Source organism: Arvicanthis niloticus, chromosome 2 (genome assembly GCF_011762505.2).
Source record: "Arvicanthis niloticus isolate mArvNil1 chromosome 2, mArvNil1.pat.X, whole genome shotgun sequence".
In the NCBI taxonomy this organism is placed as follows: Eukaryota; Metazoa; Chordata; class Mammalia; order Rodentia; family Muridae; genus Arvicanthis; species Arvicanthis niloticus.
In genome coordinates, this window is record NC_047659.1 from 88,923,509 (window position 1) to 88,951,255 (window position 27,747).

The 27,747-nt window shown below is 41.1% G+C and overlaps 1 protein-coding gene across 1 annotated transcript in view; it reads right to left on the bottom strand.

Moving 5' to 3' along the window:
* Positions 1-548: 548 nt before the first annotated feature.
* Positions 549-27,747, bottom strand: part of LOC143441402 (endogenous retrovirus group K member 10 Gag polyprotein-like) — a 60,322-nt gene continuing 33,123 nt past the window's right edge. The window contains 2 exon segments of the mRNA XM_076929472.1: positions 549-10,195; positions 15,297-15,602. Of these exon segments, the coding sequence (XP_076785587.1) occupies positions 5,267-7,087 (1,821 nt within the window). The 5' untranslated portion in view covers positions 7,088-10,195; positions 15,297-15,602 and the 3' untranslated portion in view covers positions 549-5,266.

Genomic DNA, 27,747 nt, shown 5'->3' on the forward strand with positions numbered 1-27,747 from the left:
CACAATTTCCAATAATCATTAATAGATGTTTGAAGCTATTAGTTCTAAGAGGGCCCTCTGTAGCTGCAAGCCCTTGTATGGTAAAAAGGCAGAGAGCTCCCCAGTAAACATTCAATGATTCACTCCCAGGTCTTAAAGAAATAAGAACAAGCTGGATTCTAAATAAGCAGGTGGCAAGAAGCAACAAAGAGTAGAGTAGAAGGGAATGAAACGGAGTCTGAAAGAGCAATACATAGAATCAACCAAACCAAAGAATGGCTGTTAAGACTGGAACCCCCCCCCGCCCCCCCAGAGTGTGTAGATCATGAAAACAGAAAGAGCACTATGAGTGGGCAGGGGAAATCTGAAATTAAAGGGGAGGAAGAAAGTTGGGGTAAGAAAATGTTTATGACAGGAGAGAATGGGTTTATTTGCTGAGTAAGGAGAATGAAGCAGAGGGGACAGGGAACAAATAAGAACAAAGTGCATGGATGTAGCCGCCCGCGGCCACAAGTCAACTGGATTCACCTGAAAGGGGGGCTGGGAATGAAGGGGGAAGGAGGGCGAGAAGAGATGAGGCCAAGACAAAGTTCTCTGATCAAGGCCCCAAGCTTTAATGTTTAGCTCTCAATTTAAAGGGGAAGACCCAACCCACAACCCCTCCTGGTTCCAGATGGGTGGGATAGTCCATAGTCCATTCCAGGTCACGGCCGGAGATGCCTCAAGGCAAGCCCAGGGGCAGTTCTGCTGTGTTCCGGGAAACCAAGGTGGGTAACTCCACCTAGATCCCGTCACTTGACCTTGTTGTGGTAACCAAGGTCTCTTCAGGCTTGCTCATGGGGGGAGAGTACAGTTTCCCCCGTTTTAGTTAACTTAAAAAGAAAAGAGAGAGGTGAAACAGGAATAGGGTCGTCGTCGTGATATCTGGCTACTTCCTGCTGACATTGGGGGCGACGTGTCTCTAGGGGGAACCTAGAAGAATGGGTATGTAGGAGAGTCGGCTGTGTCCTGCTGTCCAGGGTTTATGGAGCCCATCTGAGGATAGGTCAGGAGGAACAGGTCCAGTAGAAGCAGCTGTGTGGGGTACACGACTTCATCCCATCTGAGGTGCGGAGTAGCTGGGCTTGTTGGGAGAGATCTTTATGTGAAGGCAACTTATCTGCTTGAGACACAAGGTTCAAACGTTAACAGCAATATGATTATCCAAGCCAAGTAGGAAATAAGGTTGAAAATGGAACTGTTTTAGTATCTAATCCAACTGCTGGTTGACAGGGGTCAGATACAAAGTCTATGACTACTCAGGCTGGTAGATTTCAACAAAAGCTGTCTGTTTACAATAATTCATAGCCCTCTGTTTCAGTGTTTTTCCATGGAGACCTAAGACTCTGAGTGGGCAAATAAGCCAGGCCTATTGCTGAATTTTAGGCTTATAGCTGATTTTAGGCCTTCAGAGTTAAGCAGGGCTGTCCCTGAAGTCTCCTCTCTTTTCCAAGTAAAGAAGGACCGTGGCAATTCTAATCTTACCCAGGCGGGGATAGAGGCCTGACCTCCAATAATTAAAGGGAACCTTGTAATAGCTCCAGTCCTCCTGTCGTTGTCCAGTAAGGCCTGAAGGTCATACCCGTCCTGATGTCTTTTTCCTGGAGAGGGGATACTTTTGACATCAACCCCTATGCAGTCAGGCTTGTCCCTCAGGGAACCCAGAAACATATTTTTAATTTTTATTTATATTCCCTTGCAGTGCTTAGCCTCGCAGCCTTAGCAAGAATTCAGATTGCCAGACAGAGGGGGTTCTGGGTGGTCCCTCTCTGCTTGGTCTAGGGGCGGAAGTCCCCTCTTTTAGGTTGGGTGGAGATGAGACTTGGGAACACCCTGGATAGAGTAACAACCTTATCTAGAGTCTTGGGTCCTCCATGGCTAACACTGACTAGATTTGTTATCAGATTCTTCATTATCAGAATCATAATTATTAGGCTCAAGATCTGTGTCTACTTGACGGACCAATCTTTCAGGCAGCCATCGGGCTCCATTTTCTTTTTCTGAAAAAATACAGACTGATCCACGACCCCAAATTAAGACAGGGTCAGGACCATTCCAAGAATTAGTTAGGGGGTCTCTCCATTTGACCCTGGCAAATGACCTGGAAGTGACTGGATGCCAGTGGCGATCTGCCGCAGACTGACCTTTAACATCAGTTTGCAGAAAATTTAAAACAAATAACACAAAAGCAAGATGTGCTTTTGGTGACCTTGGAGGGTATAACTCTCCCCCTTTAGTTTTAATAAGCCAATTTTTTAGAGTGCGATGTGCACGTTCAACGATTCCCTGTCCCATTGGGTTATAAGGAATTCCAGTTTTATGTTCAATACCAAATTCTTTACAAAAGGAAGTAAAGTTGTTACCAGTATAAGCTGGCCCATTGTCTGTTTTGAGAACTTTAGGCAATCCCATAGAATTAAAGGCTTGTAGGCAATGATCAATTACATTTCTAGAGGCTTCTCCTGTATGTAGAGAAGCAAAAAGGAATCCTGAGCAAGTGTCAATACAGACATGTATATATTTCAATTTTCCAAATTCTGCATAATGGGTTACATCCATTTGCCAAATATGATTGGGCTTAAGGCCTCTTGGATTAACGCCTAAATGGGGAGCCGGGGATAAGGTAAGACAGTTAGGACACTGTTTTACAATCATTCTAGCTTGCTCCTTAGTAATCTTATGTCTGAGCCTTAAAGTGTGACTAGAGAGATGAAACTTTTCATGATCTCGCTTAGCCAGAGCAACAGGATCCAAAATTAATGCTTCTCCTATTAAAGCTCTGTCAACACAATCATTGCCAGCAGCTAAAGGCCCAGGAAGACCAGAATGAGCTCTTATATGGCCAATATAAAAGGGATTTTTTCTGGTAAGAATGAGGTTTTGTAGTCGAGAAAACAAAGATCCGGCTCGAGTATTGAACTGCAATACTCCACAAGTTTCTAACAAAGGGACAGACTGAGCTACATATAGGCTATCAGTAAAGAGGTTAAAAGCATCACTTACCGACTGAAAAACATTTAGAACTGCTGTCAGTTCTGCTAGTTGAGCAGAGAGTCCAGGCGTCTCTATGACTACCTGTTGATTATTTAAGAGGTACCCTGCTCGTCCTTTAGAGGATCCATCAGTAAATATTAAAAGAGCATTATGTAAAGGCTGCAAAGAAGTCATGTTAGGAAATATAACCTCGTGTACATTTAAAAACTGTATCAATTTATCTGGAGGATAATGATTGTCTATAATGCCATTAAATCCTATTTGAGCAAGCAACCAATCTGTACTATGTTGCTTTAACCAAGTATTTTGATCTGCACTAAAAGGCTGAATAATGGTGTCTGGCTCTTTGCCAAAATAAGTCACTGCCTGTTTCCTTCCAAGTACAATCATATGGGCTACTGCCTCATAATACGGTAGGATGTTACGTTTAGGGGATAACTTTGAATGTATCCACATGAGGGGAGCCTTTTGCCACAACAATCCTGTAGGTGTGTAAGTTGTATTAAAAATTAACAAATGCAAAGGTGAGGAATAATCTATGTAAGTAACAAATTGTTCCTCAATGGCTCTTTCTACTTGTTGTAAGGCCAACAATCCTTCTGGGTTTAAGGATCGAGGGGAGGTAGGATCAGCACTCCCCTTGAGAATATCAAATAAAGGTTTCAATTCTCCTGTTGTAAGCTTTAAGTAGGGACGAAGCCAATTGATATCACCTAACAGCTTTTGAAAATCATTTAGAGTTTTTAGACAGTCCCTGCGGATGATTATCTTCTGGGGACAAATGGCTTGATTTGTAAGCCTAAAGCCTAAATAATCATAAGGCTCCTGAGTTTGTACCTTTTCAGGAGCTATTTGTAAACCTTTATCAGCTAATGCTTGCTGTAAATCTCTATAGCATAGAAGCAACTCCTGAGGATCCTTCCCACCTAAAAGAATGTCATCTGTGTAATGGCTGATGTACATCATTGGCCATTGCCGTCTTACAGGCTCAATGGCTTGTGCCACAAATTTTTGACATAATGTAGGGCTATTAGCCATGCCCTGAGGAAGAACTACCCATTGATACCTTTTCATTGGCTCCTTGAAATTAACAGAAGGAACACTGAAAGCAAATCTCTTGCAATCCCGAGGATGCAAGGGAATAGTGAAAAAACAATCTTTCAAATCTACTATTATTTTATGAAACCCTTTGGGAATGGCCACTGGAGATGGCAGCCCAGATTGTAGAGCTCCCATAGGTACCATGGTTTCATTAACCTTTCTTAGATCTTGCAACAATCGCCATTTCCCAGATTTTTTCTTGATAACAAATATTGGAGTGTTCCAAGGTGACTGAGATTCTACTATATGCCCTGCCTCTAATTGCTCCTGCACAAGCAATGAAGCAGCTTCTACTTTTTCTTTAGACAATGACCACTGATCAACCCACACTGGGACGTTATTAAGCCATTGAATTTTATCTGCATGGGATGCAGGCAAGACAGTGGCCATTATGGAAAATACCCTAAGCCTCTAGAGTTAGTATGAGGCTCGGACGCTTTAAAGGTTTTAATACCTTGCCCTTCTCTTCCTAGTCCTTGGCCAGGCAAAAATCCTTGTCTTAGCATTTGTCTAGTCACTGTTTCATTAGGGCTGCACATCATAAGACCCATCTGTGACAAAAGATCTCTTCCCCAGAGGGTGACAGGCAATTTCGGCATCACATAGGGCTGAATTTGTCCTGAATTCCCCTCTTCATCTCTCCAAGTTAGGAGTTTAGAACTCCGTTTTGGATTGTTAGCATAGCCAATTCCCTGAAGGTTCGTGAGTGTATCAGACAAAGGCCAAGCTGAAGGCCAGTCCTGTCTTCTCACGATCGTGATGTCAGCTCCTGTATCCATGAGACCCTCAAAACTTTTTCCCTCAATTGTTAACTTAAGAGTAGGTCTCTCATTAGTAATAGATTGAACCCAATACACATCAGAAGAACCAAAACAATCCTGTCCTCTCTCATTCTTAACAAACTTGGAAGGGAGTGGATGCAGAGGAACCAAAACAAGTTGAGCAATTCTCTTATCAGCAGGCACAGTTATCACGCCCTGGGGGGAAGCAGCCATGATCTTAATCTCTCCCTCATAATCACTATCTATAACACCTGGATAAATTTGCAATCCTTTTACAATACTACTGCTTCGGCCTATAAGTAATCCCCAAGTCCCTGGAGGCAAGGGCCCAAAAACTCCTGTAGGCAACGTCTGAACTCCCATTTCTGGTGTCAGTACAGCATGGGTAGTGGAACTAAGGTCTAATCCTGCACTTCCTGGGGTTGCTCTAATAAGTTCTGAAATAGATTTCCCTGACTTGGCAACAGCTTCATGGCCCCATAAGCTGTTGGCTGTGGATTCCTGGGGGCCTAGGGCTGGCCCCACCACTCGTTTCCCGACAAGGGACGGCCCTGATTATCTGTTTTAGCATTACATTTGTTAGCCCAATGACGACCCTTCTTGCACCGAGGACAAATTCCTGACATGCGACCTGGTTGATAGTCCACGCCCTTTCTCCTGGGACAGTCACCTTTAAAATGACCTGTATCTCCACATTTATAACATCTTCTATCTTTACAGTTCTGTGCAAGCATTGCATGTATAGTGGTCCCCTGAAAAGCAGCGGCCATGGCCAGACCCTGATTGTAAGAGGGCCCAATTTCAGCACAAAGACGAATGTATCCATGTAAATCTGTCTTTGCCTTGTAAGGCCTGATAGCCGCGCGGCAAGCTGCATTAGCGTTCTCATAGGCCAGCTGTGTAACAAAAGGAATTCCTGACTGAGGATCTCCAAAAATTCTACCAGCTGTCTTTTGCAGCCTGTCCACGAAGTCCTGGAATAATTCATCAGGACCCTGCTTGATGCTGGATAAACTCCCATTAACATCCCCTTTAGTAGGTAACTGATTCCAAGCACGGCGAGCAGCCATTGCAATCTGTGCGTACACACCTGGAGGCAGCTCGACCTGATTAGCATTCCCTTCATATTGACCTTCTCCTAAAAGCATGTTCAAATCCCAAATAGGATTACCTGCCTGAGCATTCATCGCGGCAGTTTTCTTACTAGCCTCACGCCATTCTGAGCTCCAAAGCAAGTAATCTCCTCCTGACAAAGTAGCCTTACACAAAGTTTTCCAATCTTCAGGTGTTAAATTTGATTCTACCACAGTATCCAATAAAGCTTGTGTGAAGGGCGCCGTAGGCCCATATTGAGAAACCGAAGTTTTCAACTCTTTTATCACTTTAAACTCCAATGCCTGATATTGTCTAGTTCTTTGGTTCTGTTGATCAACTACTTCCAATACAGGAAACGCTAACACGTCAGATGTATCCTGCCCATCCCTGCGGGCCTGACTCACGGCTCTTTCTAATGGCGATTGACGTATCCCAGAATCATCGATCCTTTTTGCACCTGACTGACACTTTAACTCCTGTAGCTCGTTAGTCAATCTCTGCAGTTTAATTTCCATCTCTAATTTATATGCCTTCATGTCCATCTGGGCAGCTTCTGCTGCATCAAGGACCCTAGGTGGAGCAGAAGGTGCATAGGGAGGGGGCCATTCCTCGTGGCATTTGGAACCCCCTATTTTCAAATCAGCTCCTTTCTCTAGCTCTGATTTATTACCAGAGTTTCCGAATTCTTTTATCTGAGCTGGAGAAGGTGTACTAGGTCTACATTTCCCTGATGTAGGGTTGAGAGTGCCCCTTTTTGTACAAGGGCTTTCTGATGGGTGTTCTTGGAACTCTTCAAGCTGTGCCTGGGCAATAGCTAACACCTGCGAGGTCTCTTTATCTGTTTTATTATCAATAGCATCTTTTACCAGTTTCCAAAGACAGAGGGTGTTATAATCTGCCCTGGTGGTTTTCAAAACCTCTCCGACCGTCTCCCAGGTCTTTTTGTTCAACGTTCCTTCTCGAGGGAACCATGGGCAGCATGAATCTACCTCTGCCAAAAAATCTTCCAACACACTATCTGACAACCCAGCTCCTCCCGTCTGAAGCAGCTCTCGAAGGCTGCAGGCAAACGCCCTTTTAGAATTCTCCTGGCCCATAATTCGCTGTCACCCCCTAGGCAGAATAGGCGTCGGGTCAACACCTATCTGACCTAGACCTATCCCCCAAAACACACTTCCTGCAAACACGGCCTTCAAAATTTAACTAGCGCTAGCTTCAATACCGTTTGCTACTTCCTAAGTGTGTGGGATACCTTTTTAGTCCTGTTTACCGTGGAGCTCCACCTAAGACAGCTTTCCTCAGCTCGGTCCCCCGTTTTCAAGTCCCACGTTGTGCGCGCCACTCTGTGAAAGTGCCATCAATAAACTCATTACTATGTATGATAACTGAACAAGTAATATAACTAAAATATTTACCTCTATTTATGGAACGTAATTTGCAACACACTCAGTGGCCTACAGTGGAATTGTCCTTCAACTATAAGCACAATGGGGATTAGGATGGAGATTAGGGAATTTTCAAGAGGCTTGGTGGGAGAGGTGAACTTCCCAGTAGGCCCTGGAGGATGGGTAAGGCTTGTGTGTGGAGACAGATACAAACTCCAGAATGACCGGCAAGCAGTGAATGTGTGAGATCAGATCATTTTTGCAGCTTGTTTAGTAAAATGAGCCAGCACTGGGGATGTTGTGTAAAGGAACCAGCATGGACAGGGAGAATCCTCGAAGACAGAAAACTCCACAGACACATGTGTACAACCTGGAACAAATACATGATTCACTCCAAGTTCTGAAGTAGGACAATGATCTGATAGCAGTAATGCAGAAGGATGTCCCTACATTAGTGTCTGTCCATTCACATTCAGGAGACCCTAAGCAACTATCTGTGAAGCTGGGTTGTTTTCATTTGCAGTGTTTATTAGGTGACTGATACCAGTTAACATATGCTTAACAGTTTTAAATTGTCCTCCTGCCTATAATCTTTCTCTCAGCCAATAAAGAATTAAGAGGCTATAGTAGTCACTCAGGCATATGGTGGCGACAACTATGAATATGTTGGTCCCAGGATAAGTGAATAAAAGTGAAAAAAAATTCCAGTGATATTTCAAAGGAAAAAGGATCAATTTGACTGATAGATTAGAAATGCCTGATGAACATTTGTTTACTTGTGTCTGAGCAATGTGTGTTCACGTGTGTGCAGATTGAATGTGTCTGCACATGTGTATGGAGTCCAGAGGCCAATCTTGGGTGTGATTTCTCAGAATCGGTCTACCTTGTTTTTTGGAACACAGTCTTTCTCGTGGACCTGGGCACACTGATTAGCCTAGACTTGCTGTCCAATGAGCTGCAGGGATCCGCCTATCTCTGCCGACTACCACATACATACACTGGTGCTGGAATGTCAAGCCTAAGCCATTGCATTTGGATTTTTCCATGGGTAGTAAGAATTAAACTCAGGTCTTCATATGCATGTGGCAAACACCTTGCCAACTGAGATATCTTCCAAGCTCCCTGGATAAACACTTTTTCAAAATGATGTTTAGATGTCTTTAATGATGATAGTCTTCAATGAAGCGGACTGCTAAGAAGGACCTTGGAATCAGGGTTAGGAGAGCTAGAGAATTAGTGTGGTGGAAATGCTCAAATACGAGCTCTCTGAGACTTAGAATATGACTCTGAAGTCCAGACTGCAAACGAGCAAAGGTTTGAAGAAGAAATAATTTGGAACTCAGGAGGAATGGATATCTTGACTTGTGTAGATTTCTACAAGTACAAAGGTGTGGCTGCCATGTGAGTTAAACCCAAGTAATGGCATACCAGCCAATGCATGGAGAGCTCTCAATAAGAAATGATGCTTATTCCATTGTCACTGAACTGCAAAGGTTTAGGGGTTTATGTAAATTACTTCTTACATGAGTTGGGTGATAATGCAGGTTGCAGAGGAAGTCCCTTGGAAAGATAACCTGGGCTTTTGCTGTTTTAGTTACTACCAAACAAATTTTTTTTTATTGCAGGTAGGACACTTTTTCTGTGGAAATACCCAGGAATGGATCAAAGGTTTAACTTTGTATTTTGAACTACTGAAAAGAGAACTACATGTTTTCCTCTTTGTTCAGGAAATGCAGAGACTGGGAACTTGGATGGGGAACCTCTTAGCTATTGGTAATATATGTGCACAATAGGTAGGCTGGAATTTCCTAAACAAAACTTTGGAATGCTTTGTGTCATATCTGGTCTCACAGTGCCTGCTCTTTGGTGTCCTTTGTGATACTCCCTAAAATAATGTTGTAAGCCAGGTTGGAACTTTCCTGAGGACAGAAGAGGCTGATAGAACTTGGGGACAGGCTATACTTTTTCAGCTTGTCCATTAGCCTCATTCAGAGGAGAAAGAGACACATGGCTATTGAACAGTTTCATTCCGATATAAACCTTGCTCCTGTAGCCATCACCATCTCCATGCTCCTAATGCTCTTACTCTCACGGTAAATTAAAGAGAAACTTCATCTCTCTGTCCTCCAAGGATCTTACAGCACACATTAGAACGCTGTCTCAAAGGTAGTGCTGCATGGTGGCTAGAGTTTATGTTGCCACCTCTCAGTCAGATGTTTGAACATCTGATGAAATGGAGGAGACTAACGAAGACAGAAAAGAAGCACCAGTGACACCCAAATTCCTAGCAAGGAAGTCCTAGCTACATCCATCTGTTTAGAAACTGGCTGATAGATTGGTCCCTTTTCCTAACCAGAGTGTGTACTCATCTGAGGAAGCCTATTGTACTGCATGACAGGGAGAGGAAATCCTGCTGGACCAATCTGAGGCAGCATCAGGAAACTAAGGAAATTGCATGTGAAGACTCTAGTCAGAATTAGACTTTTAAAATGAATCCCATGAGCTATCACTTGATTGGCAATATGATAGCAAACATAAATCTCTTTGGGCTCTTTAAGTGATTATAGAAAAATTATAAATTTGTTCATTATATACAATGGGTGTAAACAGTTCAAATGTTAGTCAATTAATGAACAGACACACAAAATGAGTCTCTTCCACATAGAAGGATATTGTTGAGCTAGAATAGCGAATGGCTGTTCCTTGAAGAGATGAAACTGATCTACAGGAAGTGTGGTTGGTAAAAACAGTGTCAGTCCATTGGAGAAAGCTGATTTCCTCTTTCCCAGCAGGTTGCATGCATTAGGAGTTGGGGCTGATCTGGGAAGAGTTGGGAGAGGAGAAAGAATATGATCAATATCTACTACATGAAAAAAAATTAGATAAAATAACTTGTAAAGCTGAAAAGAAATGAAAGACAATGGACTACATAATAATGAGTAGACAGTGGGCTACCTACTGGAGGGTCCACCAGTGTGAAACGTCAAGGGCATGCAGGTCTAGAGACACAGAAAGTTCATGGGCGTAGCAGAAGGAGTACATCGGGACTCACTGCTAATAAAGATGTGTCTTTCAGTCGTTTCTTTCTTTCTTTCTTTTCTGTTTTTATTTTTTTTTGCTGTTTTTAATTGGATATTTTATTTATTTACATTTTAGATGTCATCTCCTTTCCCCATTTCCCCTCCCTAGAAACCCCCTATCCCATCCCCCCTCTTCCTTTTTGCTTTTATGCCATTTTAATTATGTGCAAGTATTAAGGTCAATTTTAAATTCAGGAGCTAGCAATACAATAGATGCAAATAGGCAAGGAATAAGCAAGACAATAAACATGAATAGTCAAAGAACAAGCAAAGCAGTAAACAAAATTCCATGATCACTCCCATGATCACTGTTTTAAGGCTTATCAGGATAACCAAAATATCTGAGCCAACTTCCCTGTCCTAGTCCAAAGTCATTTTCATGTCTGAAGCCTACTTCCTTGTTCTAGCCTAAAATTTAGATTCCTGCCTGAAATTACTTCTTTCTTCTAGCCTAATATTTAGATTCCTGCCTGAAAGTACTTCTTTGTTCTAGCCTAATATCAGATTCCTGCCGAAAGCCATTTTTAAAAAGCACTCTACCTCTTTGCCTGATGCCACAGCCCATGCTCTGATCTCTTCTGGTTCTTTCTCCATCGGTTTATTTCAGGATCAAACCCAACCAACCCTGACCCAAGAAGGCCCGGAAACTGCCGGCTACCTCTTCCTCCTGGCTAGCTTCGCCAAGCCACCACCAACTGCCCTAGCTCTCCTCTTTCTCCTGCCCATCTTAGGTCTAGGGAAGAAAAATGATAGACAGCTTTATTATTTTAAAACTAGCCAGATTGCACAATTTCTGGGCACTGAAATCTCTTGCTGTAATCTTAACAGCTAACCTATTTCAGCCATCCACCAGTGGTGGAGGCTACTGTTTCCAGCCATCCAAGATCTTACATGGTTGTAGCATGCCTCCTGTTCCAAAACCTAGCCAAAAGACCTCTTCTTTCCCTGGGTCTCTTCTCTTCCTCTTGGGACCCGGAAGTCCCATCTTCATCCTCCGCCTAGCAGTTGGTGTCTACCTTCTTTATTGACCAAATCAAGAACCAATTAGGGCTGGGCAGTGGTGGCGCATGCCTTTAATCCTAGCACTTGGGAGGCAGAGGCAGGCGGATTTCTGAGTTCGAGGCCACCCTGGTATACAGAGTGAGTTCCAGGACAACCAGGACACAGAGAAACCCTTTCTTGAAAAAAAAAACAAAACAAAAAAAAACAAACAAACAAAAAAAAAAAACCAAAAAAACAAAAAAAAAAAAAAGAAAAAAAGAAAAGAAAAGAAAAAAGAACCAGTTAGGGAAACAACACCTCCCCTTACAGACAAGAAACGTTTTACAATCACAAAGTCACAATGGTTGCACAGTGCAGCAAACACACAAAAGCTGCATTTAAAATAGTGACTCCCTCACTAGGACATCACTTTGTAATGACCACTTATGAGTTTCTTCACAGTGTTTAACTCTCTAGAAATGCTAGAAGGAAAAAGTAGTGACTTACATGCTACTTTATCTCACTTCACATGGATCACTGTGGTTATTATGTGAAAAGGGCATCTATAATGATCTGTAAATAGTTTATTATTTTATAATTGAATTTATAAGAGCTGCATTTTTGCTATTTTTTAATTTGTGCACAATTCTTTTGAATGATGGTAGCTGTGGCTCAGGCCAAATTCTTCTCTGGCCTGTTTACTACCTTTGGTTTCTGCTGCACAAACAAAGCTGCACACAAAGATGATATTTACCCCTTGGAATCTGGAGGACACCGGGTGTCACTGTCTGTCTCTCACAAGATAGAAACATTGCCAAAAAATGGTGAATCCAATCAATTCTAAGCTGCTTTTATCAAAGGTTGCGTTCTTCTGAAGTTTTATTTTTTCCATTAAGTTTCTCTTTTTAAAATATACTTTCCTTATTTTTATATTATGAATAGCTTTAATCCAACCAAATATTTCTAGCTTCAGTGGAGTTGGGAATAATCCCAAAAAGCCTATAAAAAATGGCAGTTTTATTTCTTGATTCTTTTTCTTCTGTTGCCTGGCTTTTGATGTTTTCAGAGTCCTTCAGAACACCTCCCAACTTTTCACACATTGGCTCATTTTCAACTTTTTCCTCAGATGTCCAGAGCTCCTGACGCCTGCCTCCACTGGCCTGGTGCAGTTGTAGTTCTGGCCCCTCTTCTTCCACACAGAGCCCTTCTGTCTGCCCTACAGATAGACCAGCTGGGAGCAGGCACTGGCCAGGAGACACCAGCGTCTCCAGTACTCAGCATGAAACAGGTCTATGGCAAAGAAGTTGGATATTTTTACGTGATTTCATTGTCATGAATAAACTTTCAAAGGAGCTGAAGACTTTTTTTTATTTTACAAGTCTAAAAGATTCTATCAATATAAATTAATAAGAACTTGTAGCCCCTAATGAAGAAATCCTGAAGGAAGCAAACAAAAGATGTGATTGTTGGGAACCTTCTGATTTATTTTGTGATTTATGTAAACAAGATTAACTTCATTTCAGAAATAACACTACTCTGTGCCAAGATTCCTCATAATTCCTGACAAGCAGCAGGGTTTGCCCTCCCCAGACACAAATGTGAAGTGATACAGCACTGTGATTACTGTCAGTCAACTTGTTTCTAACTTCTCATGTAAAAATCTTTGCTATTAAGTTACAATTTGATAGAGGTGGGGCATGAAGGGCACATCAGTGTCCTCAGGCCTCAGGAGACTGACTGAGATGGGATTATGACCACATGGCCATCTTGAAATAAATGAAGACACTATCTGTCTCAAGGGGTCAGGGGACATTGGATATTATTTCAGGGGAGAGTTCCCCCTCCCCATCTTGTCTTACTTGAGACTTTGTGTCTGACCCTGTACTAACGAGCTAAACAGAAATAAAATCAGATCTCAGTCTTTTGAACTGTCTATATAATCCCGATGGTAGAAAGCAGTCTCATATATGTTGCTTGTACTCTGGTAAATGCTTGTTTGTACTTGTACAAATACTGGCCAGGCCCTTCAGGGAAGTTAAACATGAATTAGGGTGATGGTAAAACAGTAATTAATAGGATCACTCGCACGTTCTCAAATGTCTGGTAATCTTTTTAGTAATGGCTTTCACAGTTGCTATATATGATCAGGAGTTGGGTAAATGATTTCTGATTCTCCTAAGAACTGCAGAACACTCATCTAGGTCACCTGTAGGTTTCCAGGGATCCGCCAACAGTTCATTTGACATTTCCCTGACTATGAAATGTAAGGCTAGGTTTTGGTTGGTTTCTGAAAGCATTTTGCAAGCTCTCTAAATCCAATCAACCATAGATTTATGATCAGCGGATTCATGTCAGCCTTCCTTGTCACCCTGTACTATGTCTATTTCTTCCAATGAATTTCTTCCCTCCCAAAAAGGTAGCATTAAGAAATGGGACCTGCAGGGTCATGAGACTTGATTAGTGTCCTTACAAATAAGGTTTATGGAAGCTTGCTTCTTCACAATGTCAAAGACTTGTTAGAGGCCACCATCTACAAATTAAAAAGAAAGCCCTCACTGGACAACAAATCTGCAAGCACCTTGCTCTTAGACTCCCCAACTTTCTGTTATGTATAACCTATCCAAATTATGGTATTTGTTTGAACTGTCAGAATAGGCTGATATCCTGAATTTACAGGTTACAGTTTTGCTTTTCGTGGCTGATAATTTTGTGCTTACCTCTGACTGTCTGGCATATTTGCTTTGCCTGACTCTCATCAGTTCAGTTAGGAGGAGCTGCAAATTGTCTGTGTGAAAGACAGGAGCCCTGATCTGGACTGGTAGCCATGAAGGTAGAGAGGTGTGTTGGACTGTCAACACAAGAGGCCAACTTCATAGTGTTAGTAATGATTGGAGGGATGAAGGAGAAGCTGTGTTCTTTTAGGTAGCTTGCTGGGTTTTGGCAACACTAACTCAGAAGAGGGTTTTGTAGAATACAAACATATATGAACATACTCCACACTAATTATCTTTGCAAGATCAACATTTTGTTTGCTCAGTGGGACAATGTCTTTCCCTTGTTTTTGACCATGATCCAGAGCAAATGCTGTGCCTGACATAATTACACATTCCAACATTTAAATTCCCAAATTTTAAGACATTTCATAAATTAATAACTATACTAATAATTGCCCAGACTTTGCTGGAGAATGCTCTCATATTAAATATGGGAGAGTAAAATGAGTGGCAAGAATTCCTTTTGGTATGGATTATACACTCATGGCAGGGAGTCATTCAAAATATTATTTACATGATTCAGAAGCCTTCTTGTCCAGCTTCAGGAGGCACAGAGTAAGAATGTGATTCTGTTTCAAGCTTATTATCAGCCCAATTATTGGCTTTGTCAAGATACATAATTGCCCTATGTCTGGTTTGCTGCCAGTGACCAGCAATTACCTACAATCTCTTTGGCATTTATGTCAAATATATCATATGGTTTCTAAATTAAAACCATAGGAAACACAGGTAAAGGGGCTATTGTGAAGGGTCTCAGTGGAAAGATAGCTGAGTTATGATCTAGCTTCTCAGCAAGCTGGGCAAAGTACAAATGTTAAGTTTCTCTCCCTCTGGTATTTAGTTAATGATGGACTTAACTTTTGGATTTAAGGTGCATATACTGATTCTAAACTGACTGTTCTGAAACATGAACTTCACACTTGTTAATAGAGTGTGGAAGAATTAGGAGTCCTGAGTGAAGGCTGTTATTGGGAGTAAACTCACCATTCTCTATTTTTTCTCCAACTACTCAAACTCTGTTTTACATGGACATACATTCCACACACACGTAGAATGCCATGTCAGACACAAAGCCTCATGACTCACCTTCTCAGCCTTTCCTGGAATTTCCATTGTTCTTTTACAGAACTGGGAAGCTCTTGTCCCAAAGCCAGGGATGCTTCCAACCTCTGGTTGGGATCAGCAGGACACCAGCTGTTCTACAGTTACATTGGAGGGTGAAAGATGAATCAGAGCTGAGGTTGACTATGGGATGCAGAACTTGGCTGACAGTGAATGCAAAATCCAGTCAATAAGCAGGCTACTCAGAGGTCAGAGGTAGAGTCCAGAGGTATGATGGAATGTCATACTTCCCATGTTCTGTCTGTGGACTTTTCCTGGGCCCTTGCAAACCTGAAAATAGATAGCAGGCAATGATTGTTCTGAAATATTTATGTTAAAAAGTTGACTTATGAGACTTATTTGACTATGAAATTCTGAGTGTGAAACCAGACAACAGATCTATCCACATAAGAGGTCAGAGGGTTCTTCAATGCCCCCTGCTTGGGTCAGTAGCTCCCCACAGTCATTTGAATTCATTCCTATGGGTAAACATGTATGACTTCTTCCTTTTCCAGCAGCCACAGGGGATGGCTCTGCCTTGCTAAGCAGCTCATGAAGAACAAAGAAATTTGTCCCATGCCTGTGAGGACTTTTGATATGAAATACCAGCCTGTTTGGCTTAGGGGAAGGTGCTGTAAGTTATGTTCACTGTAGCCAAGTCTTCCCAGAAGCCTCTGCTCACTTTGACAGCTACCTTCCTGATAATATGGCTTCATTCATTCAGCAGCCAGTTATCAGGACTTATCTGCATTGTTGGCATTCCTTCTGACGTGTGGCTTCTGTTCATTTGATGGGTATCTGATGGGGGCAGGCATTAGTGAAGAGGAATGCCCAGATCATGCTGGCTTTGACAAGTGAGAACTAAAGTAGCAGGTTTCCTCTCCAGGGAGAAATCTGCGCCCACTGTTGTGAAGGTCTTGTTAGGCACTGTGAGGAATGGGAAGGGAGGTGATTTCTAGAATACACTTTGGCAGTGGTTACTTGAGAAAGTCATTCCTTATGCACTTCCTGTATTTAGCTAAAAGTCAAAAGGAGAGTGACAGGTGAGACAAAGGGCAGGAATGGGAAGGACACACTCAAACCATCTTCTTTCATGTTAGGGAATTGTCCCCTACTTATATACTGTGCTCAGTTGAGCAATGTATTGTCATTTCACTAATTTAGGCAAGATGCTGTTGTTAAGTAAATAACATTGAAATAACAGCATCCTTAAAGAACATTTTCCCATAGAGCCTTAGTTGTCTAGAACTCACTATATAGACCAGACTGAGCTTCACAGAGATCCACCTGCCTAAAGAACATAGCTTAAAGTATATATATGTATATATATGTTGCATGTATATATGTTTTTATGTGCATTTCACAGGTATGTGAAGAAGCACAGGTTGATACTGGGGACCTTCTTCAATCCTCCTCCTCTTCCCATCTCCTTCTCCTTTTAACTTCTCATCCTTCTTTTCTTCCTCATTCTCCCTCTCTTCTTCTTCCCCTCCCCTTCCTCCTTCCCCTTCCTCCTTCTCCTTCTCCTCCTTCTCCTTTTTCTTCTCCTTCTCCTTCTCCTCCTACTCCTTTTCCTCCTCCTCCTCCTCCTCCTCCTCCTCCTCCTCCTCCTCCTCCCCCCTCCTCCTCCTCTTCCCCCCCCCTCCTCCTCCTCCTCCTCCTCCTCCTCCTCCTCCTCCTCCTCCTCTATCTTTCATTGAACCTAAAGTTTACTGATTTGGGTAATATCTCTACCTCCCCAGGTCTGGGTTCCTAGGCACATGTGGCTGCACATAGATTTTTTTTTTTACCTGCGTATTGGGAATCCAACTTAGGTCCCCAGCCTTGTGAGGAAAGTACTTACCAACTGAGTCTTCTTCCAAGTCCCACAGAATAGAATTATTAAATTCAGAATCTTAAAAGAACAAAAGAATCTCTTTCTAAAAACTGCAAGAAACCCAGCAAAACACAGCATAATATTCCCCCAATCTATCAGAGTAGTCCTAACAGAAGTGGGCTTCCTTCAGATGTCAAATTACATAAACATGATGGCTTAAAAAGGATCCTTTTCTGTTAGGGCTTAGATGAGCTCACATGAGCAAAATGAAAAAGAAACCCAAAGGATCAATTAGCTTTCCAAGACCAGAATTTCCTAAACATCCTCAAAAAATTCTGTTTCATGATTTAGGTGTACTTTCACCTCACCAAGCTGACAGCTGGGTCATTTAGCATTCTAACTTAGAAGAGAGCATGCAATTACAAGGGCTGGACTTTCCTTCTCCTAAATATATTTTCCACTTGAAAACATCCTTGAAATATGCTAACTAGAATAACTGAATTTCCATTTTAAGGAAGTCTGATCTATGCAACCAAAAATTATGGTGTCCCTTTAGTGCCTATTAAAGGTGAAACAGAAGAAGGCTGAGATAGTGTATTTTCCTGTCCATAGATGAGAAGGCAAGTGCTACCAAACAGAGCTAAAGCCAAGAATGTGATGGATTGATGGAGCATCTGATCCTTTTTCTTGAGGTTACTGAGCACAGGGATTCGCTGGCTGGCTTGTCATAAATGTCTCTTGAATACGAGAATAACTCTAACCACAAGATAGAGGAGAGGGAGGATTCCTCAGCCATTCCTCAGGATTTCTGGAGTGTGGCAAGAGTGTGCACATTGATGGAAACAAGGTCCAGAGCATGCTGAGATCTCTGCCATGCTCCTACCGTTCCCGAACATGCTGAGATCTCTGCCATACCCCTGCATGTGTCTCTATCCCTCTCTTCCTCTCTTTCCCTCTCCCTCTCCCTCCCTCTCTCTTTCTCAAACACACACACACACACACACACACACACACACACACACACACGGAGGAGGGGGGAGGGAGGAAGGGAGGGAGGGAGGGAGAGAGAGAAAGAGAGAGAGAGTGAGAGAGAGTTTTCAGACCCCATTTTTAGCTCCACTGCTGTCTTGACTTTGCCTTTCTGCCTTCTAAGTACCAGTCACTCAACATCCTTTTTCTCAAAGCCTTCACATGTGCATAAGAGTTCATAGAAATAGATGTAGACCAACCTTAGCCCATGCTATAGATAATGCACTCTCCCCTAGTTCTGACCTACCTCATCCAGACATATATTTCTTCCCATATTAAATTAAAGCAAGACAACACTGTCTCCTGTAGAAGGCCAGTTCTGCAACTTCGTTCTGAGTGCTAGCCTCAGTCACTGGCCCTACAATCTCCAAACAAAGCCTACTGTGTGAAGGGTATTGTCATGTTTACTAAAGATTACCAAGACCAAAAAGATAAATCTTTTTGGAGTAAAAGAAGAAAAAAGGCTTCTGTTTCCTTGGAATCTTTTATGGCAGTGAGACAAGTTATACATTAATGTCAGAATATTTTGCTTTGTCTTCTCCATGCCCCCCATGTCTCTTCCAGTAAATGTCATGCTCCATAAAATCACATACCCATGTATATAGTGTAAATATTTCTGCCATAGGTTATTTCAAGTTAGTGTAGTTCACAAAACTAATATCTTAACAATTGGCTCTTGTAACAGGCACTGATTAGATCCAATATATCACTGAAAAGGTGTATTATATTAATGCTATATTGTTATAAAGAAAAATATGATATTCTTTAGCATAAATTTTTTAAAAGATACAAATCTAGTAGCACTCTTATCCATATATATGAATAGGTATAGAAACAGGTTAATGAAACCTGCTGTTGGAGGAACTAAGCATGCTTAGTGTGACCTTCCCCAGAAGGTAAGACTTGGACCTGTGTATGCTTTCTGAACTAAATAGTATTATCAAGTCAGGAGATGGTATAATTAGGGGTCAATAAATAAAGGATTCTTCAGATAAAAAGCCAATGAAAATTTTGACAATGGAGACACCCCCACTACTCTATATTGATTTTGGTGTACTAAGTTTCCATTTTGAGAAAAATCTAATTCATGTAACCAAAAGTATCATGCTTTTTTAATGCTTTTAAAATTAAAGAACAAGAATTATTTTCCCATGGTGTCTTCAGCACCTAGAAAGGGACTCTAGTGTGGTCACACTTTCATATCAGATGACTAGTCAGCTAGACAGGTCACCTGTCCCAATGTCTGTATCACTCAAGGCACCTGAATGACAATAGGATTAGGATTGAGGGATAAAGGCTGTTGATTAAATGTCTCTGAATAAAAGAATTTTTTTCCTTGGGGGATGCTTCAAAGACACACAAGAGGGAAAGACACACAAGCTCTGTTTCTTGTTTGTCCCTTGTTTCACTAACACTGGATTTGGCAGTTCCTAACACTATGGACTTAGAGGCATGCCTTACATTTCACTCTGTTAGTCATGCTTAACCTTTTATTAAGAGACTGAAGGAATGTACATCGACCCAAAGGACAGCATTTTGGAACAATTTGAATCCTTGCATGGACTTTTGACTTTTACCTCTCCATCCCAGTTCATGCATAAAATACTGGAAACTTGTTCACTTCTGGGAATTCTAGTTAACAACAAGGAATAGAGAAATAAAGTTCTCAGAGAGATGATTAATGTGGAGTAGAGGAAACAATGGACCATTCACTACATTAAAAAAATAATTTCCAAAGATGAGCAAGCACTTCCATTCCCCTTGCTACAGCGTGGACATAAGGTAAGCACACATGATTTCAGTGGAACAAAGTCCCATGTCCTTTGTTGTTTGGCACAAGTTCATAGCCATGTCCAAAGAGATTGCCAGGAAATTCCTGTATATACTAATCTGCAAAGGAATAACTATTTATAAAGAAGGGCAACTATGTTTTCTTTACTGGACACAACTCTTTGGTATAAACAGATTTTCTATTAATATATTAAAAATAGTGATCATATTATCTTGTGAGGAGTCAACTCTCTTAGTGGAGTTTGTAGAATACCCCCCCCCCCCCCATATATATTTCAGGCCCTTTGCTAAAAATACTAAGTATACAATGGTGAACCAATCAGGCTTGGTCCTTACCCACGTGCAGTTCACACTTTCAAAGGAGCAAGTAAATAAAGAAATAACCAAGTTAATAGTTAAATACATATTCTGATGTGTAAGGAAGGATGAAGTTGCTGGGAGGGAGAATTTCTATTGAGTGTTGAGTAAAAAGTTCTCTGTAGGTCTCAAGGACAAGAAGGAGTCAGTTAGTGATAATACATGCCTATTTGCAGGGCTAGAACAAGAATGGTGTGTATCTAGACAGCATTAAGGACTATGCATAATCTTAGACAAGAGCCAGCAGAGGTGAGGAACTGAGATTAGTTCAATAGAGCTAGAGCTGGGAATAGCACGAGAGGGGAGAGGGATGTGCAATGTCTGTGAAGATGTTCATCTCAGACCACCAGGCACACTTGGATCAATTTTATAGAAAATGACATTCCAGTAAAAAGGAATTGCTAGGCGTTTCATTTTGCCATAAATTATGATATCATCTCCAAATACCCGTTCTAACATTTTGATTGGGAGTATACACTATAATCGAAAGGCCACGCAAGCTCTCGGAATCAGGCATAAATCAAGGTAGTGATGGTGAGTGTTTGCAATGTAAATAAAATAGACTGCAAATTGAGTTCATCTATTAGATAAACAGGTGCTCTTCAGTGGAGATTAATTTGATGGGATGGATTGAGTTTTAAAGTGATCTTTGCTAGATGTTGGGGCATTTACTTCAAAGATCTCAACACTTTCTCTACCATGGCTTCAGCTTTCCCCATGTATCTTAGCTTGAATCAAAGTAAATGGGCCTTATGAGATAGGAAAGGTGGGGCTTGACTAGCACTCCTGTTTCCTTGTCATGTAAACTTTGAACCAGGAAGGCTGTGCCCAGTGCACTGTCAGTGCTGCAGGAGTGCTTTGAACTCATTGTATTTCAGCTGTACTCAAGTTGAAAGATGAGAAGATAAAAAACAAAACAAAAAACAAAACAAACAAAACAAACAAACAAACAAACAAAAAACCCAAAAAACCAAACCAAACCAAACCAAACCAAACCAAAAAAACCCCCAGAAGTGCAGAGTATGTCAGCATGGCTGAACTTCATGGGCAAATTTATACAGGGGCAAAGGAAAATAACTGAGCCTAAGTCTAAACTTATTTTCAGCCTTTTGAGCTTAGAGGTACTCCTGGCAAGATTATACAACAAGCAAAAGATAGTATTAAAAGGCTTTGGTTGTGTGGGAACAATGTTATTATTCTGGAGACTCATCTGAATGGGTTGACTCAACATAAATTGGAAACATATGCATTAAATATCTCTAAATTACTCTGTGAAAGATGTTTGGAAATGTTTTCATGGCTCAAGAGCTGCAAGATTGGCTCATCTAAACATGAAGCCATGACCCTGTATGTGTTATAATATTTCTCATGCTTTTCTATTTTAAAAAAATCATATCTGTCATACTATTCATTCTACAAAACAATGTGGATGTCAAATTAAACATACAGATGTAAAAAATGATAGGGACTTTAACAAAGGAATACCTTTCTAATCTAGAACATTGGAAGATCAATGGGAGAAAGCTCCTCTACAATAGCCTTGGGATTCTGTTGGAGTGTCATACCTGGTCAGGATTCTCTGCAGAACAAATAGAATTCAGTTCGCTTTATTGGAAAAGAAAGTTGTTAGAAGAAATTAAGTATCTCACCAACTCCTTGAAGACTCAGATTATCAAAGTGGAAGTTGTGAATGCAACTAGGCATGGTACCCAAGGCACACTCTCGAAGCTGCCTCAGGAAAGTGTTTGCGCTACTGAGCTCAGGCCAGGCCCAGACCAACCAACATTAAAGCAACTGTTGTGGCTAGATGGCAAGGTTTCTTCATTCTTGGGGTCAACTTCTTCCACATCCTTCACTGAATGTGGTGTTTTCATACACTCTCAACTACAAATAGAAAATTTCCAAATCACAGAAATTGTCATAAAAACCGAATGAACTTGCAAATAAAAATCTGAACAAGGGGCTGAACAGATTTGTGGTGATTAAGAGCACATACTGCTCTTGCAGAAGACCCATAATAGGTTCCCAGCATGCATATTAGGAAGCTCACAACCACCAGGAATTATAGCTCCAGAGGATTGGATGGCCCCTGGTGCTACATGCAAGCATGTGTGCATACCAACACAGAGACATATATAATTTAAAAATTAAAAAAAATGAAAAAAACCAAATATACATAAGTGCTTGCTGCATGGTTTGTTTGGTTTCCAGTCAATCAAAATAATTGTCTTTTATATACAAAGTAAAATTTCAGTTGCCATGAATGCTACAAAAACAATGTCTTTAATGACTGGTTCCTGCCCATATTTTTGTTTGCCTTATGATTTAAAAATGAATATTGTTTTTTCTTGTCCTTTTCACATTTATTATGGAATCCTCTTTCCATTCCTTGGCTTGATTTGTAGTACCAAAGGGCTCATTACTACAACAGTGGAAAGCCATAAGCAAGGAGAGTCTGTGAGACAGACTGTGACCAGGCACAGCCTTATTTGACCATCATGACCACAGTGAATTACTGGGTGGCACCAGCAAGCTCATTGGTACCTTTGCACATGACAATAGAACCTGGTAATTTGGGTAGATTGAAAGTGGGTAAGGAATTGCCATTAAACTTCATGTAGGTGTGTGTATATGTGTGTGTGTGTGTGTGTGTGTGTGTGTGTGTGTGTGTGTGTGATTGAGGTATATGAGAGAAGAAATGAGAAAAGAATAAGAGGAAAGGAAGAGAGATTAAAACAACCCTAGCCTGGGCTAATGTCATGTTTTATTTATGACTGTGGGGGTCTTCCTATATCCAGGATCACAGAATTCTTAGCAGCTCTCGCCCACTGAACCGGATTACTGAATAGCTTTGTTAACCCTATTTCTTTGTCAAAAGACTTGTAACAGAAATAGTGGGATTTAAATACTATAACATATTCATCCTTCAAACAACCAAAGTAACAGAATAGTGAGCAAAGGAGGAAGGGACATTGGGCATTGGGGTTCCTAGAAGAGATGTATGGGAGGAGGAAGCAATAGGTCTTTTGGTCCTGTGAATTTTGTTTAGACATGTTTAGATTTCAAACAAAAAAACACATAGATCCCTACATGGCTTTTGTTTGAAATCACAGTCTTATGATACAAGAAAATTCCTGAGGAGTTGTGGCTAGACACAGCAAGTGGTTGACCAATTAATTTCACTCTATTGAATACCTCCTTGGTGAGGACATGGTTTGACAGTGTGCCCAACTTCATCTTGACCCTCCATAGCTGATTCTCTAGCTGTAGAATTAAGTTAGGTAATGAGCACCATAGCCAAGTCTTAAGGCAACTGGACCTTCCATTGCCTCTCCTATTTCATTTTTTCACATTCAAAAGCTAAAGTTTAGTATCTGGTACACCACACAAGAGTCTTAGCTTAGTGTCATGTTTAGTGTAAGATTGGGAATATCATGTTTTGATAAGAATGACTGATTATTTACAAAGCATAGTGATTTGTTTCTCTCCAGCTTTTGCTAACTCATACTTGTCAAACCCCTTTCTGATTTAGACACAGAAACTCAAGTACCAGGCAGAAGGAGTATCATCCATTATATTTGTCTACTCTGCCTCTCCCAACAAGGGACATAGATAACTCCTCATTGTAGGGAATATAATGAAGTGTAGAGGCCAAGAACCTTGTTGTATAAAGCTCCATTCCCATGTTCATCCTTTTATCTGCTTATATCCCCCCTGTGATAAGGCAAAGAGAGGGAACTGTTCCCTCTCTCTCTGATCTTAGCTGTGAGAGCATCTGATGGCTTCTTGGCATTCTCCCTCCATCTCCGTCTGTTGCTGCAGTTTTACATGCCAGGACAGTGACCCCATTGAGTCTGCAATAACATTCGGTTCCTCTCTCAATGTCTTCTCTTGTATCGGAAAATAAAGAAAATCTTAACTTAATCTGGGTTTAGTCTACAAAAATATTTTAGCATTGAAAATAAATTATCTAAATGTGTTGGGAGACATTCCACTTTCTAGTTAAATGCTAAGGAGAGAACCATATGGGTGTGCAATGCGCATGCCCCTGGAGGTAAGAAAATATCCTCAAAAGATAGGGCCACAGAAGAGAGGATTGTGGTAGTTATGCAACTTGGAATCCTGGCTTTGTGGAGGGAATCAGAGAAGTCTTGAGGAAATGTGCACTGTTGTCACAGCACGGTCATGCCAAGGACCCCGATATCTCGGTCCTATGGGAACAACAGATGCTTCCCCAGGTTGGGTTCATGGAAATGGTAAAGTTTTCCCTCCTGGTCTGCATGTCCATGTTGGTGATGTGTGCAGAAAATGTCCATGGTATCTTCCCCCCACCCCAACTACTTACAACCTGAAGACTGCTCCCCTGTAGAGTCTGTTTCTACCAAAGTTAGCTAAACCTGCCCACTTGATTCAGAAGTCTACCACAAAGCCTACCTTCTTGCCCACCTGTACGCTATAACCTTTCCTTCTTGCTAATCTGTATATATTAAACATGCTGAGCTTCCAGGGTGTTGTGGCTTCGGGGAGCCCAGTCCGTCAAACCTCAACTTTTCTGTGTTTATGTGTTTGACTTTTCTTTATCCTCTCGTCATGCCAGCTGGGTCAATTCCTGGAGTTGTGGAGGAGGTGTTAGCTTTGTGTGATATCTAGTATGCTACAGTATCAGGTAGGACTCCCAGGTTAAGGACATCCTTCAGGCTTATCCTGCGAGCCATGTTCCTGAGATACACTGGGATAGTCTATTTTGACAAAGTCATCTGGATTTGTAAATTGTGAATGGTTATCCCTTTCTTTCTATTTTCATGTCACCCTTCTGTTTCTTCTTATAACCATCCCTCCCTCTCGTCACTGGCTCTATTGCCTCATGGGTTTCTGGGAACGTCATAAGCCAATGATAGTGATGGCACCACCGAAAAGACCTTCCATTCATTGTGTACTTCTCATGTGATGGGCATAAGGGTTTTCACTTCAATTTTCAAACAACCCCAGGATGAGGATTTGTCTCTATTTCCCAGTAAGGAAGCTAGCAAAGGGGACCTGACAATTTAAGTGTACATTGCTTCATCTGATGATAAGAAACACCCTTTAAATAGGAATCATTTCCTCTCTCTCTCACCTCATCTTAGCCCCAGATTCTCAGTGGGATTTAGTTTCTCAACTATGATTGACACTTCTCATTTTTGACCTTCCCTAGTACCTCAGCTTCTTTTAAAAATAGTTCTAATAGCATATGTTAATGGTGTATAATAATGGGTTTCATAGTGGCATGTTTATACATGTTTATAATGTATTTTGATCATATACTTGCCCTATGTTACTTCTCAGTTCTACTGATCCGTTTCCTTTTTCCAACCAGCCCCCTTTCTCTTTGCACATCTTTCTAATATATATATATATTTTAATTTCTAGTGGTGCAATGAGTTTCATTTGGGTTGCTTACAAAACTATGGGTGAGTGGTTATTTATAGAACATGGTCACTTTACCCATGTCTATACCACTGAAGAAAATATTTGTCCTCCCCCAAGGAACCATCAATTACTTATAAATCCTCAGATAAAGGGTGAGGCATTGTGAGTTTCTCCTCTTTCCAAGGCAGGATGTTGATAGGCCCAGCCTGGTGCCAGTCTTCTTCAGGTAATGACATTGGCTGTGAAGTCAAGAGTGTAACCCCCATATCGTATCTGACAGAAAGTATTCCACACCACCCTGCACTATCCTTTGGCTCTTAATAGCCCTCTCTTGTGTGATGTTCTATGGAGTGTGGAGTAGGTGATAGCAGTCTTTCATGGATGGCTGATCCCTCAGTTCTAACTCAGTCCCAGCACTTTACAGAACTGTTGACCTGTACATTGATTGCTCCCAGCTAGAAGTGCCTCAGGCAAGAGTCAGCAGCCAGCAGCCAGCATTGCAGTCTCTTCCATTGCAAGTGTTTGGCTCAATTAGAAGTGTTTTAAGTTTATATTTAAGACTTTAAAGCCTGAAGAACTCTTTCATTAAAAATGCCCTCATTTCAGCCTATTTGCAATCTATTATTATTCCCATTTTAAAATGAGAAAAATGTTCTGTCCAAAGGGTAACGAGTTGGATCCTCAAAGCCTGAAAATTTTCCCAGTTAGGAAATATTTCCATAGTTGGAATGGCTGTGTTACTTTGTCTGGTTATACCAGTATGATTCTTTCTCAAAAATGGTCTAGCTTGAGGCACAATTTTTATGGTCAGCTCACTCAAGAGTATCGAGGTGAATGCACAGTGCCACTAACAGCTAACAATGTCTAACAGCATGGTAAGTTGTACATTGGGTTATCAAGGACAAAGATTTAATTTCCCAAATAGTAGTGATTCCTTAAGTAAGGTAGGTATTTTGGAAATCAAAATATTTAACTTTTTCCAACTGCAGAATTGAAGGCCCCAGCTATAGCATTTTATCCTCCAACTCGTTTGATTTGCCTGGTGATCGTTTTCATTCATTTGTTTGTTATTTTTAAATTGCATTGTTCTTTCTTTCTGTATGTATATATGTATGTATGTATGTATGTATGTATGTATGTATGTATATGTGTGTAGAGCTGAGAAAACAACTGTGGGAGTCATCTCTCTACTTCTACAATTTGGATGACAGGAATCAAACCCAGGTCATCAGGCTTGGCAGCAGGTTGCTTAACCATGTTGCTGGCCCCTGGTGAGTCTTTGAAACTTTAGGCTGCCTCAGTCCCACCTAGGAACAATGAATTAGACAAGAGGCTTGAAAATAGCATTTCTATAATTTCCATAAAGCTTCTGAAGATGCAGCTAGAAGTAACAACTGGTGGAGAATGTCAACAAGACCACAGAAATAATGCTGTTGGATATTAGAGGATTTTAAAGAAGAGATCAGAGTTGGGGAAGATGTTGTCAATAGAATATTGAGAGATGGATCTTGGATAGTGCCCTGGATTTACACGATGAAGGAAAATATTGCTGTATCCCTTTGATATTTTGACACTTAGTAATGTTTATCTTGACCTAATGTAATATTGTATTGCTTAAAATGTTCTGCTTTATTGAACAGATCCAGTCTGTTTTGTAGCTCCAATGTTTGTCTCTTTGAAACTTTGCTTACAGCTATTGTGACTTCTTGTTGTATGTCATTGTATATGTCCACATATATTCATGTTGGGAAGTTATATAGAGGTTCACCCAAACATATTGGATAAAAGGATTATATAGGAAATAAAATGTTTAACCACTATAATCACATTTTCTAAAAAAAAAATACACCTTTGTTATTTTATTTTCTTCACAATACACAAAAGAAGACCTCCATTTTTTCAGAGAAACATGGTGTCACAGAAAGGTCAGGCAAGCAGCACAGGCCATGCAACGAGCCATTTCAGATCCTGAATTAGCAGCAAAAATTCCCAATTGCTTATTTAATGTTCTGTGAGAAATCAAGCATGGTAATA